Source organism: Barbus barbus (assembly GCF_936440315.1).
Source record: "Barbus barbus genome assembly, chromosome: 31".
Lineage (NCBI taxonomy): Eukaryota > Metazoa > Chordata > Actinopteri > Cypriniformes > Cyprinidae > Barbus > Barbus barbus.
This window is the reverse complement of record NC_136759.1, coordinates 14,238,316-14,259,955: the sequence shown is the minus strand read 5'-3', so window position 1 is coordinate 14,259,955 and position 21,640 is coordinate 14,238,316. Positions and strand designations below refer to the sequence as shown.

Here is a 21,640-nt window from a genome sequence, read left to right as displayed (position 1 = left end):
AAAACCTTTAAAAAAATTGTCAAACAGCCCCTGCGTCACCACATGTTGTTCAGGAGGGTTTCAAGAAAAATTCTCCTCACTCATCCAAAACCAAACTCCAGCAAATTCAGTTGTCAGATACGACTGGAACTTCAAATGGCATTGGCTTCTATGGTCAGATGAAACTAAAAAAATTGCTTTTTGACAGCAAACACTCAAGATGGGTTTGGTGAACACATGGATAAAAAAGTGCCCCATGTGTACAATGAAATATACTGCTGTATTTTTGATGTTGTGGGCATCTTGTTTAGATACATGGCATCATGGATTCTATCAAAGACCAACAGATAAAAAAACAATAAGTGACTGACTCTGTTAGAAACCTTATAATGGGCCATGTTTGGATCTTCCAACCGTACAATAATCCAAACACAAACCTCAAAAACAACACAAAAATGGGTTACTGGGCAAAAAAGCAAGCTTCTGCTATGGCCATTTCAGTTCCCTGACCTGCACCCTGTAGAAAATGAGTGGGGAGAACTGAAGAGGAGAAGCACCGTCATGCAGCTGGGAATCTGAAGTATCTGGAGTGATTCTGGATGAAGGAATGGTCTCTGATCTCTTGTCAGGTGTTTTCTAACCTCATCAGGCATTATAGGAGAGAATTGTTAGCTGTTAAACTGGCAAATGGAGGTTTCAAAAAGTATTGAATAAAAGGGTGCCGTTAATTGTGGCCAATGTGTATTAGAGAAAAACATTTATTTTATAATGATATTTCCTCCCATTTTAAATTCTTATTCTCCAATGAAAGGTTAGATTTTTGTGATTTTTTTTTAATAAAAGATCAAAAGGATTAACAATGCAGATGAATTTTCACAGCCTTCTTTGATCATATTTAAGGGCGCCAACAATTCTGACCACGTCTGTGTAATTAATAGAATTTTGAAGAACCTTAAAATGTATCACAAATGTATTTATACATATATGCACTTTTTTACACTATATAATGCAATAGAATATCAATTTATTTGGTCCTTGACCTGCTATCCCTCTGGTATTTATTTGCGTTTACACTGACTGTACCAGAGAGGGTCATATGCGTGTCAGAAACAGAAAGATAGGCCATGTTGGAGAACAGAGTAAAAGCCTGTGCTCTCATTAGCTTTAAGGCATCAGAATCACTGCTGGACGCACGCCTACTAAAAGAGCTGAACACATGGACATAACTCCTCTTTCCTTCACTCTTTCTGTCCCTTTATCTTATATCTTACTTTGTTTTGTTTGTATATGGGCTTTTGGCCTTTTTTTTTGCTGACAGTGTCAAATAATCTGGAAACGAACCCTGTGAGCACCACAGGATTTCCTGACCCACTTCACCACGGCTCTGACTTTGTCCCTTTCTTTGCTTTGTTTCTCTTACTTGGATCTGAAAAGGTGACTCATATCACGTGCAAATTAAGCTTGTTTATTTATGAGGTGTCACCTCAATTATTCTGAATTCTTTATTGCTGTAAACAGGAAATCAGAATCAGCGCAGCACAGGAAGGCAGGAGAGCAGGAGCCCTTTTTTAAACTCAGACATAGCTGGAGGGGTTTTCTGCTAATTCTCTGTTAATGTGACACAGCATGCATTTCCAGATTAATTAACCATCCGCCTGCCCTCAGAGTGCTGATACAGTGACTGTATCAGTATGTCTCTCTTAGGCCATGTACACACACCACAGCTTAACACAATTGTCACTCCTCTGCTGAATCCTAAATCCCACTTCACATGCTAAGTTCGGTTGTTTACAGGAGTGACGATGCATTCTAGATACAAGTTTATTCCCCAAAAATACAGGTAGTGACAACTGTATTTACATTAATCCACATGGTGTAGAACCAACCTGTGTGACTGGTTTTAATGCAGCGACACTCTTTTGGTCCCTGACAACTTTTCTGAGGTGTTAGAAAATCACAGAAACTTATGAGGTATGTGAGGTATGAGCCTTGATTCAGTCACAAATTTGTATACATGCCTTTCTCCACTGTAGTTTCTCCCACCAAACTTTACTATATTTGTCAAATATAAAATAAAATGTAATGATTTCAAACATTCTATTCATCAAATGACCCAGAGAAAAAAAAAAAGATTCTGGAGACTGGAGTAATGGCTGCTGCAAATTAGAGCTTTGCCATCACAGAAATAAAGTACATTTTAAAACACATTAAAATAGAAAACAGTTATTTTAAATTCGAATAATATATATTCATGATATAAAATCAATATTCACAGTTTCACAATATTATTGTTTTACTGTATTTCTGATCAAATAAATGCAGCCTTGGTGAGCATTAGACACTTACTCTCTCTCTCGCTCGCTCTCTCTCTCTCTCCCTCTCTCTCTATATATATATATACGTATTTATATACGTATATATATATATATATATATACGAATGACGTATAACGAATGAAGGCAAACACAGAGAGAATGAGGAGGAGTTTCTTCCCGCAGGCCATTCGGAGTCTTAACCTCTCTCCACTCTAAGCACATCACCCCACACTTCCACTTTGCACATTTTCATTACAATCTGCACTAATTTGTAGAAGGTCACGTAAGGATAAATGAGTGGGACTTACATACCATTTGTCTTTTGTCTTTAGTATTCCTTTTACTCACTTATACACTTTACTGCACTGCACAGCACACGGACACTTTATCACTGACATACACTTTACTTTTTATAGAATCTATTTAGAATCATATTCTATTTTTATTCTTCATATCTATTTTTATTCTCATATCTATTTGTTATTTTATTTTATTGCTAGTTTATTTCTGTATATATGTTTACTGTACTTTTTCTATTTGTATTTTTGTAAACTTGAGGTTTTTCTTAATTTTGTTGGACAAATTGTTGGACAGTCGTACAATACATTTCACTACATGTCGTACTATGTATGTATATGTATGTGACAAATAAAATTTGAATTGAATTGAATTGAATTATATATGTATACACACACTATAATATTTGCAAAAAAAATTGTTTTGTTTAGTTTTTTTAATGGTATGATTATTTGGATGTAAAATGAATTGCATGCCATGATGTATTTTAGCACAGTTTTAATGTAGTAATATGATTATGTGCATCACATAATATTTGATTTAGTGCTGTCAAATGATTAAATGCAATTAATCGGATCCAAAATAAAAGTTTGCATTTCCATAATATGTGTGTACTGTGTATATTTATTAAGTATATATAAATGCACACAAATACATGCATACATTTAAAAAATATTTACATGTATATATATTTTTATATTTATATCTAATTAATATTATATATATTAATGACATATTTTTCTTAAATTTACATGCATGTGCGTGCTTTTATATATACATACCTTAATGAATATATACAGTACACACACATATATTATGTAAACACAAACTTTTATTTGGGATGCGTTTGACAGGTCTCATCGCAAGAGTAAATAATATTGACAAATAATATAGGCCTAATCTTAATATTGACTGTGGTCTGTACAAATGTACATTTGGATGTACTGTCCCTTTAAAGGTCCCATGGCATGAAAATTTCACTTTATGAGGTTTTTTAACATTAATATGAATTCCCCTAGCCTGCCTATGGTCCCCCAGTGGCTAGAAATGACGATAGGTGTAAACCGAGCCCTGGGTATCCTGCTTCGCCTTTGAGAAAATGAAAGCTCAGATGGCCCAATCTCAAATCTTCCCTTTATGTCGTCATACGGGGAAAGATTACCTCCCCTTTCTCTGCTTTGCCCGCCCATGAGACAATGAGCTACGACCGTGCGAGGAGAGCGAGAGACATCATGGCTTGCAAACGAGCGAAGCATTGTTTTTTGGCACTTCAGATCTGTTCTACTCTATGAAGTGTCACATACTGTAATACAACTGAATGCCTAATAAAGCTGTTCACATTTACATATTTTCTGTTGTCATACATAAAACAAGTATAAATAGTAAACACGACCCATTAATAATACATGTTTATCCTGAATGACTCTCACTATACTCCTTAAATCCTGATTTATAATCGCAACATCGTCTGATAAAATCAATATACATCTAACTTACACTAGAAAGCGACTATATGCAGTGGTTTTGGCTATATTACTGTTTTGCGTCTGAGTAATAAACTGAGCATATTAACAGACAAATTATGTTCATATTTAAAAGTCCAAACAGTCAGTAGAACAGACGCCGAGAGAGGCGACACTGCGCTGGGAGAGAGACCTCGAGCTCGCGAGGCAGTATTGGAGACATCTTCCAACTGAATGATAGGTTTTTTTTTTGTTTTTTTTAAAGGTGCCATAGAATGCATTGATACAGTATTTTAAATTGTTCTCTGATATCTACACAGAAGGTATGTGGCTTAGGTAAGGGCAAAAATTTCTCCAGAAACGATTTTACATGTCCATTTACAACCCTAGGATTTCTCCCTAGAATGAAACGGTCTGTTATTGGCTTATTTGGCAGGGTCATGAATAATAATGAGCTCTGCTCTGATTGGCTGTTTCACAGTACTGCTCAATGTTGAAATCTGCTCTGATTGGCTGTTTCACAGTACGGCTCATCAGCAAGAAGGAAGCACAGGGAGGAAAATATATATTTAAATACTTTCTCTCGCAGTTATATCGTCGGGTAATTATACTGTATATAAAACGCGGGCATCAGGGAGCCGTTATTAATATGCGAGGCATTGAAACTGCTTTTGAACGATCCATCGATCGCGTTATAGTTTCACTTTAAAGAGACGCGATCACACAAACTATGTTTACATTATGGAGCAACAGTACTTACCACACATTTCACAAGATCAGATGCTTGTCAGTGGTGCTCAGGATCTAAGTCATTCGCCATCATCCTCATCTCTCCTTACTGAGAGTGAAATCTTATGTACTGTAACAGGCTACCGCTAGCAAGGAGCTAACCATGTCCCTTTAGTGGCTCGCGTTATTTGCTTTCTGTGCCTTTCTGAATACAGACACCAACCCATCCCTGCACTTCACACCCCCTGCATGGCCTGGAACATAACATTTATTTTGTTATTTTCGCTGTTGTCCGCGCTTGTTTATTTACAATACCTGCAGAGCTTCTGATGGTTTGGCCGGCTTAGAACATGGCCGGGTTTATGCAAATGTTGGGGGCGTAGCGATCCCCACTGTTGCGTCACAGTCGGTGTTATGTTCTGATTCGCCTGTTTTTCAGTGGTCTTTTTTAATCACGAGATTTACATATGAAGGAGGAAACTATGGTGTTTGAGGCTCACTGTATGTCATTTCCATGTACAGAACTGTTATTATTTAAATATGCCAGGGTAAAGACAGTTTTTCATTCTATGGCACCTTTAAAGTCGCTAGGTTTGTTAGTATGTACACGTTATGGGAAAAAAAGCCGCCAAAGGGGTCTGAAAGTTACTAAATATTGTTCTAAAGTCGCGCTCATGTGTGTGAGACGCGGGAGCTGATCTCAGCAGGCGGTGGATATTGTTGCGGTCCGCCCAGGTAAAGTCTATGTGTGGGAAACACTGACCGTATCCAGACACAATATTTTAAACTAACCATTCGGAGACGTCCTGCTGTAGCCGCTGAGTTGCAACTTCTTCATCCGGTGCTTCTCCATCCGGATCAGATTCTGGGTCAAACTGAAAAGCTTGAACGACTACGTGTCTAAGAGCCAATGCAATATATCCACTGTCAACATTAGCGCATGGTACCGTGGCCGCAAGCTGGCTGAAATTCTGCACCAAGGCTGAATTTCGGGAACGAGACTTCAGATACAGTACTAGGGACCACTTAGGCCTATATAAAAGCATCCAAAAAACAGCATGTCATGGGACCTTTAAGGTCTTTTTTGTATTTGGGACACAAAACACCAGGCTTCCTGTTTCCCCCTGTTCACTCATAACATATGAGGCCTCTGGGCTGGGATCATTAACGTAATTTCCCTTTATTCTGAACCTGTCTGTTGTGCTCTGTGTAAAAAGTGGCAACGTCTGCATCTGACTGACAGTCGTGTTTATACGAGGGATTACATGCGTGGGGTAGACGGTCGGGCCCCGTGCCAACGCAAATTGGATTATGGCGAGCAATATTCTGGAAACATTTTATTATCCGAGGGCTTTTAGTGTAATGTGATTACTTTGTAATGCACTTTTGTTTTATAGACTGCTTCAGCACATTGCAGCTCCGGCTTTATTAAGCATGAATTTATTCTGTAGTACACATCATCAGGTTGTCACCTGTTGCCTTCACAGCACTCAGGGGCCTCTAAGAGCATTTCCACAATCCCTATTTAAATTCAATCCTCATCGTTGGCCGTGGATGAATTGAAATTGTTGTGCTTTTTGTAAAACTTTCCTGATGGTAGACTACAGACAGCGGCATTAATTTGAGCTGAGAGGTCGAGGTGTCTTCCTGTCGTGAGGAGTTACGGGTGTCTAAATTGAGGGCGATGTGTGCGAGGCCTCATTAACCTGTCGTCACGTCTGTGTCTAGGCAAGGTCCCTCCTTAGGTCAGACTCATTTGCCTGCATCTGATTAAAGACGCTTTCATTACCTGAGAGGAGCGCAAAGGGCACATCCCGACTGATCACAGATCAGCCACAATGGCTCAGTTTCGCGACAGCACGCTAGTTGAATAGGTCTGATTTTTTTGTTCAGCGTGATTGTAATTATTCCTCAGACTCCCACTATTTTACTTCACTCCATGTCACGACTTCCACCCACGCTGTAGTATTGGATATTGGCTCATGCAGTTGTTGCATGTGTTGTCTAAAGTGGTAGACGGGCAGAACGAGAACTAATGGGCGGCTGTGGCTTTCTATTAGTGACAGGTGAGGATATGCATGCTGGCTTCAGCAGACAGGAGATTGCCCGTGGTGCAATTACCATGCAGCCTGGCAGACAGACAGGCCAACAGCATTTTGAGTGCAGTCAGTGTGGCAGAATGTGTCACCCCACTGCCACCTCTGCATATCCGAAAACACATCAATCTGTCCTTCTGGTTTTGTGTATTGTCCAAACTTTTCCACGTTTAAACACTCCTACACCACGAGTATTTAAAGACCCTTTATTTAAAAACGTTAAATAAAGTTTTTTATGTGTTGTGTCACTTCCACCACACTGAACAGTTTAGGCCCTAATAAAAAGTTAGTATGTACCAGTGAGACAACAGTCTAAAATGAGATTAAATATTTTCAAGAAGAAAAAATGAAATAAATATGGTTAGTCAGCAGGTAATTTTTCAGCATTTCCAATCAAGCTGAAATTGTATGAAAATATTCAGGTTTTTCTGTGAAAATATTATGATTTTTGGTGCATTTAAGATGATGGTGGTATTTTAGTATTGTTTATATACCATTATAGTATTGATTTATTTTTTTTAAATTAGCATTTAGTTTTTTTAAATAATTTTTCAGTAATTTATTGCTACTTATATTACTTTTTTTGTTTTTCGTACCTTACTTTAGCTTTTTTGTAGCTTTATTTTTATTTCAGTTTTAGTTTTAGTCATTTTTATGTTTAAACTGAAGCATTTTATTTCAGTTATTTGCCAGGGCAACATCTCAAGGCAACAATTTTGTGTGAATATTTATATTTTATTTTATTTCAATTAGTGAAAGCAACATTTAAAAAAAAAAAAGTTAATAATAACAACACTAGATACATAAAATTTGTATCTACCTTTTTTTTTTTTTTTATGTTTTGTCGATCACTGTAATGTCCATCCCAGAGTGATATTAAATCATTTAGAAATAGTAGAAATAACACTGGTGGAAATATTCATGACTTTCAGGAAAAAAAACAAAAAACAAAAATGACAGTTCTCTTGTGATGCCTGTAAGCGTCTACATGGCCCATAGCTGAAGAAACACCTATTACTATGATAAATTAAAAGCTACAAAGCTCACTTAGTTTTCATATGTTCTTTAACCGTGTTTCTGCTCTTTCTCCTTATCTCTCATAACATTAAGGTGATGAATGTGAGCCTGGCCGAGGGTGACGTGGTCAGATTTGAAGACCTGGGCGGCCGGGATCCTTCTGTCCTGGCCAACGAGTCCATCTTACTGAAAGGTCTGGTGGTACGCAGCTGGAGCAACCAAATCTCCATCCACTTCCGCAGCCGGCAGCCGCAGTCCAGCTCCTTGCTGCTGCGTTACCAAGGTGAGCCATCCTACGCGTCAACCTCTAAACATCTGCTTCATCTACTTCCTGCTAATTGTGCTTGTGCCAGTGTCTCCAGCTGGCACGGATCCAGCGCTCTAGACAAACCTGTTTATGAGTGTACACTTAGTGATTAGATTGGCACGAACGATTAGGACTCTGGGAGTAGGGAGCACTCAATCATTGCTTTCTATTAGGAGAGATTCTCTGTGCACTGAAGGGGAAACACTCCTTGTTATCTCATGTCAACATAATATGCTCATGTTAGCCTGAAAATGACAGCTGCTGTCAATAGGCCACATAATTACATCAGAGAATGACTTGGATAATTCTCTGCTAATAGTCTTTTAACAGAGTCATCATGGGGAGATCGGCACAACAGAAAAGGTTACAGAGCGCTGATGTGCCCTGCCCCGTTCTCGTTTGTAATGCAGGGCGATAAAATGACAAATGACTGTATACAGGCAAATTCTTTTGTTTCTGTGAGCTAATGAACTGTGGCGGTTTTGCAGTGGAGTAATATCATTTTTTGCACATCCTTAATATGCCTTTTGAATAAGAAAGTCGTTTACACTCCACCCCCTCTTTCTCTCTCTCTCTCTCTCTCTCTCTCTCTCTCTTTAAGAGTGCCTGGGGGGTAATCAGTGGTGTTCAGCTTTCTTTTCTTAGAAAAGAAGCCGTACATTCCCTCTATTAGACTTATAGCAATCATCCGCAGGAGCCAGACAGCACATATTTCATAAAGGCTCCCTGTTTCTTTACAAAACTTCCAATTACTTCGCTCCGAAGGCCCTGCTCCCCCTGTTTCCGGTTCAATTTAATGTTCTCCAGCTGTTATGTTGGGTGGATGTGCACACGCAAGAGCAGCTAATTTTGCCATTGGGTTTATACTTGCTTTGACATTGATATAATGGCAAACAAGGAAGGAAAGAAATCAAGCAGGGATTGGGATGTAGTGTAAATATATGGTGCAGTATGGCTGTAGATTTAGGGATGAACAAAAATGATATGATTAGTATATTTACTCAGCCTGTTGTCATTTTGAACCCGTGTGAGTGACTTTCTTCTGTAGATGACAAAAGAAGTAGTTTAACCAAATTTTTGTGCTGCTCTTTATCGGATTATAAAGATAGACATTGATCAGAACCTGACCATAATTATTTTCCCTTTTGGCAAAACTCATGTATAGTTATATAGCATGTCAAGATATTACATGCCAAATAAATGTCAAATATCAATGAAGTACTGTTATTTTAGTATTATTTTTATATTATTTTAGTATTTATTAATATTTTAATTAGCTTTATTTTATTTTTGTATTTTCAGTTTCAGTAATTTTGCTCTGTGTCATTGTTATTCTTTTTGTTTAGTTTTAATATTCATTTATTAGCTTTATATACATTCAGCTTCAGTGCTTTAACTTTTTATTAGTCTTTTAAGTTTTAATTTTTCCATTTAATTTATTTACATTTTATTTTAGCTAAATATTTCAGTTAGCAAAAATATTTTAATAGTTTTAGTTAATGATAACAACACTGCAATGAAGCCGAATGTGCATTCGAATAGTATGAATATACAGCAGATTTGAAGGTTTTTAGATTTAAAGTGTAGAATTTGTATAACTTTTAATAATATTTATAATAATTAAAATATGAATATATAGAATAATAAATAAAGCATTTAAACAAATTATTTTCATAATAATTATAATAATGAATGAAATTTTGGTCTCTTCACTCAAATCTGTCGTTTGACAGGATGTCTGCCATTTTTGCAGCTTGACTTGATTTTGAAAAGTTCAGCATGAAGATACTGTGCAAGAACTTTTATTTAAAAAACAAAATACAATTTTGGACGCTTTTATTCAGTGTACAAACGGTAGTGGATGAACAATTACATTCTTAAATATTATTTTTAAACAAGAACAACTGATGAGATGTAACAGGCAGTTTCACTTTGTTTCCAAAAACATGTTGCATCTCAATAATTTGAGGTTAAAATCTCCCTACTGATGTTAAAACCAAACCTACGGCCTTGTACTTCAAAATATTGAGGTTATAGAGAGAATGATCCTCATTGAGCTACCAAATAAAGTGATAGTCTACTTGATTTTCTGATATCATTGAGGTTAGATGCAGGTTCTGTTAGAATTTTTGCAGTTTATTTAAGTTTCCTTGCTTCTTTTCACCTCACTTTCAGAAAACTACTCGTAATGGAATAACACTTCTGGATGTTTTTTGTTGGAATATCTTCTCTTTTTTTTAACATGGTCATGTAAGGCATGTCTAGAAAGAAAATTGGCTGTGTTTCGACATGGATGAGCATGTATCTCCATTTGAATGCCTCAGCTTTTTCCAAGGCTTTGTGTTGTGCGCATTAGAGTATAAACACATCATACTCTTTTATAGTGCATTTAACTTTGATCTCTTGTCATGTGTCTATAGCAATGCTATTTTCTACTATACCTCTAACACACCGGTCCTGTTTCAACGTTCAGCAGGCCGTACAGTTTGACGGATGACAGATTCTCTAAATGGGAACCTCCATCAGAGACATGCACATTAAAGATTTAGATCTCTCAATAATTCAGATCACAATGAAAGGACCCTCGCCACCCCCCTTTGTGTCTGGATAAAGGTTAAACACAAACAAGGCAGGACTGATGGAGTGGAGTTAGCAATGGTGGCTGTTGGGGTCTGAATGGCCTTTCAACAGGTAATCACCCCCCTTCGCCGCACCACTGCTCAAATGCCACAAGCTTCAGATGATGTCACTCTCATACGACACTGAAGAGGATCTGTATGCATATGCATGTGTTGCAGGTTGGCAAATGCTTTAGACAGGGTATTATGAGCTGAGGATCTCAGTCCTGCCCCAGTAAGAGCTCAGTTGTGTAGTTGAGCCGTGATAAAGTCGGCTGATCTGGGCTGAGCCTAGCCGTGCATGGCGAGCTGCTGTGTGAGGTGATGGCTGAGGAAGCTGCTGTAATATCCTCCACCCTGCCGCTCACCCCTCCCAGAGGAGATTAACCCTGCAGGGCGAGGGATCACCTGCTGAGATACACGCTCTCACCCACTGACACACATCCTCAGCTGAAGCAGGGCTCCACTTCTTGCTTTTTTTTCGTCTATTACTTTCTTTTCACTCTTGTTGGGCCAAAATTCACACTCACTAAGCACCACATGCAAGTAAAAAAAGACTTTTGCGAGTAAATGAAAGCATTGCTGGCCAGTTGGCATGTACATTTTTGAAGAAAATCCTATTTTTTTAAAGCTTCGGTAAATTCATTGTGACTTTAAATTACAAAGGAACTTTTTTTCCTATTTTTATAAAAAACAATATTAGAAACAAAATCTTTTTTTAGACATGTTTTTTACTGACATGTTTTTCATTATCACTCAATAAAAAGATTTGATGATTTATTGATGGATATTGCATAGCACTAGCAATGCTAATGTTATTATTAGATGTCTTCGGAAATAACAATCAGTTAATTGTAAGTGTTAATCAGGCAAAACACATATATACTTTACTAATAACATAAAGAAAATAAAGGTATGTCTTTCTCCAGATACACTACTTATCAAAATTTTGGTGTTTCTAAAAGAAGTTTCTTATGCTCACTCATGATACATTTTTTAAAGGGGTCATGAACTGCCTTTGCTTTGTTTTGTTTTTTATTGTCAAGATTTTTACATTAAAAAAACATAATAATTTAGAAGTAATATTTTCTGTGCTGTTTTTAACCCCCCTCATCAGAAATACAGAAATATCAGAAATACTCAGTTTGAATAGGCGTGATGGATTGTAGACTCGGAAGTAAACGCCCACTGCTATGATTGGCTGACAGTTGTGTAGGTTTGACCGCCTACATCCTTCACTGATGGACGCTACTGTGATTTAGGTTAAAAATGCATAAATATGCAGTACATACTGTATCAAACTATCTGTAAGAAGAAACAAAGCAATAGTGACCACATAATAAAAATGGTTACTCACTCTTGTGTGTTGCGACATTACTGTCAGACCCAATATAGTCGGCACAGCATGGTCTTTTGGTTTCAAATTTTTCTGAAAATCCTGCGTCGAATTGTGCCTTGTTTGTAAACAAATCTGTGGTAAAATGAAGTGAACAAAAGACCAAGTTCTTACCGTCGTGGTCTGGAACTTCCTTTTGTTTTTTTGCATAGACCTGCATTTGTTTCTATCGATTTTGTTCTATCTATTGACCTCTATCGTTTCTTACCTACTAGATGCACAAATCGGTGGGCGGGGCTAAACAGGCAGTGATGTAGAAGCAGGCATTATTATTGTGCTGCAGAGGTGGTGTTTAGCCACACTATTACGTCATAAAGTGCCACATTCCACAACCTGTCATTTTGGCAGATTGGCTTCAATATAAGCTGTTTTATACTAACGAGAAAGTTTTGAGCTCTGAAACTTACAGGATGTTTTTATAGTACAATGATCTCTTATATATCAAAAGATCGAGGGAATTTAGATTTCTCAGTTCCTGACTCCTTAAACAAAAAGATAATAAAAACAGTAATATTGTGAAATATCAATACAGTTTAATTACTCTTTTCTGTTGTATTTTATATGCAATTTATTCCTGTAATGGCAAAGGGGAATCTTCAGTGTCACATGATCCTTCAGAAATCCTTCTAACATGCTGATTTGGGGCTCAAGAAACATTTCTAATTATTATCAATGTTGAAAGCAGTTGTACTGCTTAATATTTTTGTGTAAAGAGTGATACATTTTTTTCCCGACTCTTCAGTGAATATAAAGTTCAAAAGAACAGCATTTGAATTACAAATTATAACTTACTGTCTTACTGACAAAGAAGTTTTTTATTAAAATATAATTATAAAAACAATTATGAGGTTATCTATGTCTGATTTTTAAAGGCAAACTGCCAAAAAATACATTTAGGTCTGATAAGGTCACATCTAGTTAAAGTTAAAGAGCTATTCTTGAGGCAGCCAGTAGTAACTGGCAATGTCACACAAGCATTGGGTCAATATCTCTCAAATCCCTCGGGAGATCTGTACTCTCAAAATGGTCAAAGTTTATTATTTGCTGCTTGACCGTAAAGTCTAAATCAAGGCATTTTACGATACAATCTTATACACTGTGTAAGTCGTCCTTTGACCTTATTTGTCAGCAAGGTCTTCATGGAGGCACTGTAAATGTCGTCATGTGCTGACAGACTGGATTTCTGTGATAGATGGGAATGTGGTAGTTTTATATGTCTAGACACGCCTGCCTTGATTCATTCACACATCTCTCTTTCCGCCCTTGTGGTTTATAGAGCGCTAGATGAAAGTAAAACCAGTTCTAATGGATCTCTGGGTGAGCTTGACTGTGTTACAGGTGAGTCGGAATAGCTGTAAAACAAAATCAAACAATTCAAACTCTTCTGTGTCTATACGCTGTCATAGATCATTCAATTCCCCGAATTTTTCTGTTCTGGAAGACGATGGCGCTTTGATATTCCATTCTGTTTGATCCCTGGGTTCACCTTGTCTGGTGCGAAAAAAGTGAAAACATTTTCATTAGACAGGCGTGCAAGACGAGACAGATCTGATTATGGATGGACACACCGTCTCTGAGAGAATGGCTAATTAATTTCCACATAATGAGCTGCCTCTTTTGAGAGGTTGACAGGCTAATGAATCCTGCCCTCTCATCACAGAGTTACGCCTTGGAGTTGTCCAAAAAAAAAGACCTGGACTGACACAGTAAGAAGAGTCATGTCAGGTCATTTCTAAGCATGGATTTAAGAGCGAACAATGCCGCAGGTGTGAGCAAGGCCATGGAGATTGATAGATGAAAATAGGGCCATTCATGAAATAAGAAAAAGAGGAAAGGAGATTTTGCAATGAAAAGGCTCGACAATTAACCGTCAAATACTCTCCTTCCTCCGCTTCTCTGTGGGAAATTGCTTTAACATTTAAAGAGTTGGTGGGTCGACAGAAAGAAATGGTACCACGCTGAGTCCCATAGAATTGCACACTTTCTCAGGAACGTTATTTGAACAAGAGAGCTGTAATTCTTTCCTTTCTCGGTTTTATAAGCACCATTATCGTTTCAACTTTATGTGACCTGTCACTCTGTACACAGTATGTCACCTTTCTCACCCGATTAGGGAGTCGTGTCATGCGTCCGTGTCTGATTTGTAGACCTGAAACCTGCGCGTCTTGGTGAAAACGTTGCCCTTCTCAGTGATAAACGTCTCGATGGATCAGTGTCTTTGGCGGCTGCGTTAAAAGACAGGCAAAGTTTCCGTAAAAGAGCTTTGACATTTAGTGGTGTCAGAGCGTTCGGCGGCTGAGGTGTCAGATCAACTTAAGCAGATGTGCGGCTCAGGCTGTATTTCACCTTTATGCCAGGTTCACCTCTGCCTGAGGCCGTCTCATTTCGCAACATTAATTTTCGTGCTCTCCTGCCGTGTGTGACGGCCAATAATAAAAGGCCAAACCACCTTCGTGTTCAAGTCTACGGAAGATCTATGACTGAGGAGGTTTTATCCCCCTCTATTGTTCTTTTTTTTTCGTTGTTCTTCTGTAATTTTGTACACCCTTAGTATATAATCACTTTGTCTTTTAACTTATCAGTATTCAAGTCCTATCCTATTTTGCACAGATCATTTTACTTATTTTTGAGTGAAACATGATATTTAATAAGGAATAACTTGATTTTATCTATTAGGAACTGATTGGATTGTAAAAAGTGGCCATTAAATACCTGAATGGAGAACAGTGGTTGAAGTGAGGGGTGGAAAACTAAAGGGCGGCTCACATGTTATAGTTTACTAAGATATGGAAAGTCAATTATTTTCAATCAGAGCCAGTGATTTCCCGTAACATGAGAAAATTTTATGCAAATAAGCATAATCGGCTGCCTAATAATATATGTTATACTGGTGTCAAATAGCATGTAGAAATGTAATTTTTATTCAGTAAAATATGTTTCCATCACAGCAAAATTCGTAGTTAATGGTTTGTTAATAGCGAGAATTGGACCTTAAAATAAAGTATGCCCTATATTTTTTATCTTATAAAAAAATGATCTAATTATTATTTTTATGTATATATTTTTAATAAGTTGATTTATATTAAATCAAAGTGTGTGTGTGTGTGTGTGTATATATACACACACACACACATTTTTGTGCTGTTAATCATACTATTTAAGAGATATCCCAAATTTTGATTAACGGGAGTGGAAAGAAGCATAAACGCCTCTTGAAATAGATTGTCATGACCTCTTTCACTGAAAACGAGTTGTTTCAGAGAACATTACAATCTTAGTTTTGATACAATTACAAAGACAAACATTTTTCTCTCTGAAATAAAATGCATCAATGAATCACACATAATAAGTCTAGAAACATGTATTATGCTTCTAGGAACATTTTTCACATCCACAGCTTTCTTTGCCAGACATTTTGGAAGCTGATCAATAGAATTACAGTGTAAATGAGTCTGACTTCCACTGACTAACACCCCATCCACTTGATGATGATTGTGATGATAACGGCCTTGCGTGAATACTTCTTGGCAGCTGTTAGCAAACCATAGCAAATAGCTGTTTCAAACGGCGTGCTATTCCAGCACAGCGGCGGTAACATCCAGGCTGTTCTCCACCAGTTGTAATGGTGGATTAGGACGGAGTGTGTAGGTGTGTGGAAAGTGTGTTGACAACTCACTCCTTACTGCCGCTCAGATGTTAGCATAGCTCCAGATCTTCCATCCATTTATTTATAAGCCCTCCCTCCCAACTAGGAAGCCCAGCCTGTGATATTCCAGGGAAGAAGACACTTTTAAAAAGGTGGTATCCCACTTCCCACCTCTCTCTAGAAGATGGAGCCAGTCCTGCTTCTGATCCAGTAAATCAAGTCAAGTCACCTTTATTTATACAGTGCTTTTAACAATGTAAATTGTTTCAAAGCAACTGCACGATATCAAAAAAGGAAAATAGTGTCAATAATGTAAAATGAAAAGATTTAAAAAAAAAGATTTTCAGTTAAAGGCATTTCATTATTGAATTCAGTGATGTCATCATCCAGCTCAGTTCAGTTTAAATAGTGTCTTTGCAATCAGGTTGACGATATCGCTGGAAATTAAGTGTCCCCAACTAAGCAAGCCAGAGGCGACAGCGGCAAGGAACCAAAACTCCATTGGTGACAGAATGGAGAAAAAAAACCTTGGGAGAAACCAGGATCAGTCGGGGGGCCAGTTCTCCTCTGGCCAAACAAACCAGCAGTTCAATTCCAACTGCAGCAAAGTCAGATTGTAAGGGCTCAACTGGTTCCAGTGGTCTTTCCTGATGGCTGTCTAAGTGGCGGGGTCCTCACTGGGGATCTGTCTCTGGCGCTCATCACGGTGTCCTAGTCTCCGCTGACGTTCAGGGCTGTAGAGGTCGTCTCTGGGTGCTGATCCACCATCTGATCTGGATACGGACTGGATCTGGTGACTGCAGTGACCATCTAGGCTGGATACGGACCGGATCGAGTGGCTACGGTGACTGGGGATATGTCCCCGGGGCTCATCCAGGTGTCCAGCCTCCGCCGACGATCAGGGCCACATACATTACTGCCCTTTATACCATGAGATGCGGCTGAAGTTGTTTAAAAAGTGTAAAACTACAGATTTGATGTGGTTGAATGATGCGGATAGACTAAAGTGGTTTTTTGATTATAAGGTATTCGTCCTTGCTGATTATCTAGAAAAAGCCTGGGCAAAGAGAACAAAAAGTACATTTAGGTGAAACACTAAATCTGTAATTCTTTATTTTATTTTTTCACTTTTATGTACCTCTTTATTTATTTATGCATGTGTTAACCTACTATGAAGTATGTTACCATCTACAGGAAGTGAATGTTATAATTTGAAGTGGTTTGTGGTGTCTTATTTGGGCACAATATGACACAATAATAAAATTTATTCATTCATTCATTCATTCATTCATACATCATCTCCCGGTGCCGATCCACCATCTGATCCGCACACGGACTGAGAAACAGAATAGAAACAGACAAATATTAGCGTAGATGCCATTCTTCTTATGATGTAATGAGTACATCATGTGTTATGGGGAGTGTTCCCGGTTCCGGTTGATCTAATTAATGCAGCCTAACAATCCTTTAACGGATTTGAATAATAGAAGTGTATTAGTGTGTTATGTGTAAGACAGGTTAAAGAAATGTGTCTTTAATCTAGATTTAAACTGACAGAGTGTGTCTGCCTCCCGAACAGTATTAGGTAGATTGTTCCAGAGTTCGGGTGCTAAATAGGAAAAGGATCTGCCACCGGCAGTCAATTTTGATATTCTAGGTATTATCAAATGGCCAGAGTTTTGAGAACGCAGCAGACGTGGATGACTATAATGTGATAAGAGCTCGCTCAAGTACTGAGGAGCTAAGCCATTCAGGGCTTTATAAGTAATTAACAAGATTTTAAAATCAATACAATGTTTGATGGGGAGCCAGTCAAGTTACAGTGTTGACAGAACTGGGCTAATATGGTCATACTTCCTGGTTCAAATAAGGACTCTAGCTGCAGCATCTTGGACCAACTGTAATTTGTTGATCAAGCGTGCAGAACAACCACCCAATAAAGCATTAGAATAGTCTAACCTTGAGGTCATAAACGCATGAATTAGTATTTCTGCATTTGACGTTGAGAGCATAGGTCGCAATTTAGCAGCTCTTTTAGTAGTTTAGATGGAATAGGGTCTAACATACATGTTGTTGGTTTAGATGATTTAACAAATTTATACAATTCTTCCTCTCCTATAGTAGAGAATGAATGAAATTGTTCCTCGGGGGATCTATAGTGCACTATCTGATGTGATATTGTAGCTGACGGCTGCATGGTTACAATTTTATCTCTGATAGAATCGATCTTGGAAGTAAAGTAGTTCATAAAGTCATTACTGCTGTGCTTTTGGGAAATGCCAACACCTGTTGATGCTTTATTTTTCATTAATTTAGTGACTGTATTGAATAAATACCGGGGGTTATGTTTGTTTTCTTCTAGAAGAGACGAAAGTAATCAGATCTAGCAGTTTTTAATGCTTTTCTGTAGGATAGGGTATTTTCCCGCCAGGCTATACGAAATACCTCTAGTTTTGTTTTCCTCCATCTGCGCTCCATTTTCCGGGTTGCTCTCTTTAAGGTGCGAGTGTGCTCATTATACCACGGAGTCTGACTGTTTTCTTTGATCTTCCTTAAGCGTAAAGGAGCAACTGTATCTAAAGTGCTAGAAAAGAGAGAGTCCATAGTCTCTGTTACATCATCAAGTTTTTCTGCGCTTTTGGATATGCTGAGGAATTGAGATAAATCAGGAAGATTACTTACAAAGCAGTCTTTTATGGTAGAGGTGATGGTTCTACCATACTTGTAACAAGGTGTAGAATTTACAGTTTTAGCTATATGGAGTTTACACAAGACTAGATAATGATCTGAGATATCATCGCTTTGCTGCAGAATTTCAACACCACTAACATCGATTCCATGTGACAGTATTAAATCTAGAGTATGATTTCGACAATGAGTAGGTCCGGAAACGTGTTGTCTAACCCCAATAGAGTTCAGAATGTCTATGAATGCTGATCCTAATGCATCATTTTCATTATCGATATGGATATTAAAATCGCCAACAATCGCCAGACTTTATCTGCAGCCAGTACTTACTCGGATAGAAAATCAGAAAATTCTTTAATAAAGTCTGTGTGGTGCCCTGGTGGCCTGTATACAGTAGCCAGTACAAACATCACAGGGGATTTATCAATAACACGTGTTTCTCTAGATAATGTTATACGCAGCACCATAACTTCAAACGAGTTATACTTAAAGCTTGCCCTCTGAGAAATACTGAGAATATTACTATAAATTGTGACGTAAGGCGGCTAGCAGACAGTCGGTTTAGCCAGTCTGTCTGCTTCCTGACCTGAGCCCCAGTTAGTCAAGTACGAACTCTAAGAATATGTGCCATATTTCTAGAGAGAAGAGAGGCACCACCCCAGGAGGGATGAACACCATCTCTTTTCAACAGGTCAGGTCTGCCCCAAAAACTCGTCCAATTGTCTATAAAGTCTATGTTATTCTGCGGGCACCACTTAGACATCCAGCCATTGAGTGATGACAGTCTGCTATGAATCTCATCGCCACGGTAAGCAGGGAGTGGACCACAGCACATTACAGTGTCCGACATCGTACTTGGAAGTTCACACACCTCTTTAACATTATTTTTAGTGATCTCCGACTGGCAAAGTCGAACATCATTAGCGCCGACGTGGATAACAATCTTACTGAATTTACGTTTAGCATTAGCCAGCACTTTTAAATTTGCCAAGATGTCAGGCGCTCTGGCTCCCGGTAAACAATGGACTATGGTGGCTGGTGTCTCTATTTTCACGTTCCGTACAATAGAATCGCCAATAACCAGAGCACTTTCATCAGGTTTCTCATTGGGTGCCTCACTGAGTGGGGAGAACCTGTTTGATGTTCTGACCGGAACGGAAGAGCGGTGTTTTGACCCGCGACTAGGCCGCCTTGCAGTCACCCAGCTGCCCTGCTGCACGGGCTCAACTAGAACCGAACAATGTACAGGACTCCCTGAGCTAGTCGCATCCAAAGCAGTATCTACAGCCCTCACATTCTTACTATCCTCAACTAAAGTTTGGATGTGTGTCTCTAATTCTGAAACCTTCTCTGTCAGCCTAACTATTTCCCTGCATTTATCACGTGAATCCCTCATCGCCGACAGAGAGAGATAAATTATACATGTGACATGAAGTGCAAACAACAATAGCAGGAGAAGAAGCCATTACTCACCAAGACTGATGAATGATACCAACTTAACTTACCACTTACCACTCTTGTTTGATGAACTCATGAAAAACGGAGCGAGAGATAAATGAAAACGGAGCGAGAACAAAGAAAACAATAATAGGCGCGAATAGAAACGTGAATGAAACCGCGAGTAACAAGCTAACCAGCTGATGCGCTGCACTCGCGCTGCACTTGCGGTTTTAAAAAGCGAATGATTAAATTAGTTAGATTAGTTTGATAGATAATACCAGAAATATGGTGGAAATTAAGTTATATATTATCCCTTTAAACAACAGAGAGTGAAAGTAAGGTAAAGATTCAATAAAAAAGCGGAGCTACAAACGCAAACCTCTCAGCAGCACAACAGACAGGGACAGCCTGAAGGTCCGTGATCCAGAATCCAGCCGAGGAGGAAACAATCCGAGCATGAGCAGAGAACGATCACAGAAAACAAACTGAAAGCCAAGGAGAGAACAAACAGAGGTGAGCGAGACAACGACTGGACAACGAATCCAGTACCATGAGACTAGGCTGTCCACAAAGATTTCTGTCTAAAGGTAAATTCAATTGATGAAGAAATAGCTGGCTTGTATGTTATTGTGCATCTAGCCACACATGTCAAGTACACAGGCGCTGAGCAATACAAGCAGACAAAAATCCTGTGATCCGACTACTTATGCTCAATTGAAAGTGTCTGACCGGCCTGCAGCTTTTATGTTTGTTTGAAGCACAAATGAGTTTCTCTATGTAGTTCTCCACGGTTTCGATGCTATTCCTCCAAGGCTGGCTTCTGTTCTCCGGTTCGGTCTCAACCCCAAGTGTGTCAGAAATAACATGCAAATAAAAGACTTTGATATACAGGAACCATCTTGGCTCAGCTCATGAGGTTTAGCCAAGCAAAGAAGACGAATAAAAAGAGATTTTAATTAGCCCCTTTGGCAGAGTGTGTCCTTGTCTCTGTCCATGACGGCTGCAGATAATGAGGTTGGCATGCCTTTTCAGGTTAGTTAATATCTGAAAAGTAGCCCATTTTAGAAGCATTTAAGTTTAAATGAAATGCTGACCGTGCCTGGCCAGCCAGTTCAATGGCCAAAGCTCTCAAATGTCCATATGTCCTCGAGAGTCAGAGAGCATTGAGGGACTTGTTCTTCATCAATCTTCAATGAGCTTACACAAGAAAACCTGCGATCACATAAGATGCCCCCTCTACAATCAAATCTGAAGGACTCTCACGCCTGAAGAGTGATCTAATAAGAATGATCTGAATGTAACAAAGCGAGCATGAGAAGTGCCGTACACTCTGTGCTTTATTAGATAGAAATGAGAAACAACAGGCTGAATCCATATAGCCAATTAGCTGAGAAGTGCCATGTGCCGCTAACGTCTCAGAGAACAGAGCTGCACACTCACACTCCAAATTATGTGGAATTATTAAATATGATTGACTTTAGATATTGAAATTAAGTGTGTGAAACATTCTCCAAGTTACATCTTCAGTATCTAGCAGTGGTATGGTGCTGGATTGGCTTCCTTTCACCTTAACTTGGAATTTGAAATTGGTCAAACCCCACAGGAACTTGAACAGGAGTCTATCTATCCATCTATTCATTCATCCATCC

The 21,640-nt window shown here is 38.5% G+C and overlaps 1 protein-coding gene across 1 annotated transcript in view; it reads left to right on the top strand.

Moving 5' to 3' along the window:
• LOC306851715 (seizure protein 6-like) overlaps nt 1-21,640 on the top strand; it is a gene marked incomplete at both ends in the record, with an annotated part of 188,554 nt that overhangs the window by 123,789 nt on the left and 43,125 nt on the right. The window contains one exon of the mRNA XM_079388156.1: nt 7,990-8,179. Within this exon, the coding sequence (XP_079244282.1) occupies nt 7,990-8,179 (190 nt within the window). The remainder of the gene's footprint in view (nt 1-7,989; nt 8,180-21,640) is intronic.